Here is a 2,753-nt window from a genome sequence, read left to right on the forward strand (position 1 = left end):
TTTAAAGACACCTGTTAAGAAAATCAAATATATCATATTAGATGCTTTAATTTATTATTTAAAATATGAATTGAATAGTTCTTTTTTATGATTTTCAGATAATAAATGTTTTAATTTTTAATAAAAAGTTTTTATTTTTACGCTCTTACACGTTGGATACAATAACTTTCATCATCTAAACATACCAATTGAAATGCTACCTAATAAGTAACATTAATTAAAGACCCTGCAATTTTTTCTTATATCTCCACGATCTACAGCCAAATAACCCAACTTAACCATAGCATTTGCAAAGCTCTCACGAAAAGCACTACCATCACTTGAAAACCTGGATGCTATGTCCCTAGACAATGGATCCAAAGCCAATTGCTGATCAATGGAAAGCACCCCTCTCTTGTAAAACAATTGACCATAGAATGTGTTGTCAAATACATTAGGTGTGGCATCCAAAACAGCTGTGGGATCATCCTTTGTAGTGTTAGTAGATGAAGACCCACAAATTCTCACCAAATTTGCATCCAAAGCCGGGTCCATAGTAGGATCAATGTGACCTGAAAAGCTAGAGAGCCTATTTCTAAAGCTGCTACAATGAGCAAAGCCAAGGGTGTGTGCTCCCAAAAGGGTCACCATTTCATCGAGTGACATGTTCTTTGCAGTGAAAAACTCAAGTGCTTGAGACACGGGAAGATATGGGCCTGGAAGGTTCACTTCTTTGGGATTGGATATCAGCCCATCTTTTCTTCCTGTAGGGACAAGGTATATGGGCCCTCCTGCTAGGCCCACTGCATCTCTTGCTGCTAGTGTTATGATGTCTGCACATGAAACTGTTAAAGGGCAAGATTCTTCTAAAAGCGTTTTGGCCTCATCAATTATCTCATATCCACGCACTGTTAGATTTGGTCCTGCATTCTTCTCTGATGATGTCTCGTTCGTTGGATCTATTAGTATGGAGGCGTCACAACCCTGAAATTAACCAAGGTGTTGGGAGAATAATATTTAAGCATTGTTTTAGTATAGTTAGTATAAATATTATTAAATAATAATAAATTTTAATTGAATTTAAGAATATTTTGTTTGACTATTTTTAAATTTAATAATAAATATTTTATTATATTTAATAGAATAAAACATATGAGATAAAGTTTTTAAAATTAAGAATAAATTATAAAAAATTAATTAAGATTAAATTAGAAATATTAAATGTTCAATATAGGAAAATTCATGTAACATTGTAGGAAAGAAAATAAGTCTTATAAATGTTCTGTATAAACTCAAACCATTACTAAACATGCTGGACTAGGTTCGCTTGCAAAGAAAAGAAAAGTGTTGTATAAATATTATTAAATAATAACAATTGTTAATAAAATTTCAAAATATTTTATACAACTAGTTTTAAATTTAATGTATTCAATAAATTTTTATAAACCCAAACCATTTTTAAATAGTCTGGGGCCCGTAAAATAAAAAGGTAAAAAAAATATATTAAATTACATAATGGTAAATAAAAAATATTTATTAAAAAAACAGAGTTAAGTGAGACTATCCACCATCATGTAGAGCACAAAGTCATTGAATCTGCAGTTTAAACAAGTTAGACGATAAACACAAATCGACCAAAATATAACCCAAAATTAAATGGGTTCATGTTTAAATTTTTTTCACACAATAAGGTTGTTAAGTGATACTTCAAATAAGGAATATTTTAATATTTTTAAGAAAGTGAAATAAAAATAAAAAATGTTATATTTAATAAGAAAGAATAATAATATTAATTTGCGAAGTAAAGATTGACTTATTTTGCTTGATAATTAGAGATGAATCAATATATATCAACTTATAGTAAATAAGAGTACATTTAATAAACATACTTTTTTGAACATTTAAAATTGATTGACCATAATGTCTGAACTGTACACTCTTGTTACAATTGTTTAAATTTTCACCTACTCTTTTTACTTTTTATGTTAATTTTATTCAAAATTTTATAGATAAAAAATTTTACTTAACCGTTTTTGTAAATACTTATATTCACATTATAAAATTCTTTTATTATCTTATATTTTATGGTTAGTGTTAAATTTAAATAATTTTTAAAAAATTAAAATTATTTTATTATACATACATATATAATTATTTAAAAACAAAATTTTTAATTATTAATATATATATATATATATATATATATATATATATATATACGTTTATACTTTACATGAGTTGAAATAAAACGAGAATGAGATATTGTCAGTACTATTAACATCAAAGAAACCATTTTGATTCACAATAAGTTGATGTTGATATACTACTTCCGTGTTTACTGAAATTAATTGATAAAATTTATTATTTATTTTTAGACTATTTATAATTTATAAATATTTTGTTTATTATATTGAAAATTTATATTAAAAAAATAAAAAATATATAACATATTATTTAAATTTCTATATCAACAAATAATAAAAAAATTCTTCTCTAGAAGGAGAAAACAAAATGAAAGATATATTCCTCTGAATAAATATGAAGTATTAATGTGCTATGGATGGTTTGGGTCTTACTGTGACAAAGCAATCATGGAAGTGCATGCGAAGCAAGCCTCCGGTAATTGACGCATCCTGCAGGAAATACCTTCGTACGACGTCGTGTACAATGTTCTCAGCCATTGGACAGTTCATGTCATAGTATCCAACTATTAGGTCACCCAATGCAAATGAAAGGACACAAAATAATATCAGAATAATGTTTATGATCTTCAT

The 2,753-nt window shown here is 27.1% G+C and overlaps 1 protein-coding gene across 1 annotated transcript; it reads right to left on the reverse strand.

The window, feature by feature from the left end:
- Positions 1 to 213: 213 nt before the first annotated feature.
- On the reverse strand, positions 214 to 2,753 carry LOC113868167 (peroxidase 44-like). Its single transcript, XM_027503753.1, has 2 exons — positions 2,556 to 2,753; positions 214 to 963 (listed from the first exon to the last, which is right to left on the reverse strand). Exons 1-2 carry the CDS (start codon positions 2,751 to 2,753, stop codon positions 214 to 216), a joined length of 948 nt encoding a protein of 315 aa, XP_027359554.1.

The sequence above is a fragment of the Abrus precatorius genome, unplaced genomic scaffold, assembly GCF_003935025.1.
Source record: "Abrus precatorius isolate BTA unplaced genomic scaffold, Abrus_2018 Scaffold5, whole genome shotgun sequence".
Classification (NCBI taxonomy): domain Eukaryota; kingdom Viridiplantae; phylum Streptophyta; class Magnoliopsida; order Fabales; family Fabaceae; genus Abrus; species Abrus precatorius.

Bases quoted from the DNA above. Each gene is read 5' to 3' on its own strand.
- LOC113868167 (XM_027503753.1), bottom strand. From the start codon at position 2,753: ATGAAGATCATAAACATTATTCTGATATTATTTTGTGTCCTTTCATTT. The intron at 964-2,555 runs GTAAGACCCAAA...GGTTAATTTCAG, and splicing joins TCCATGATTGCTTTGTCACA to GGTTGTGACGCCTCCATACT.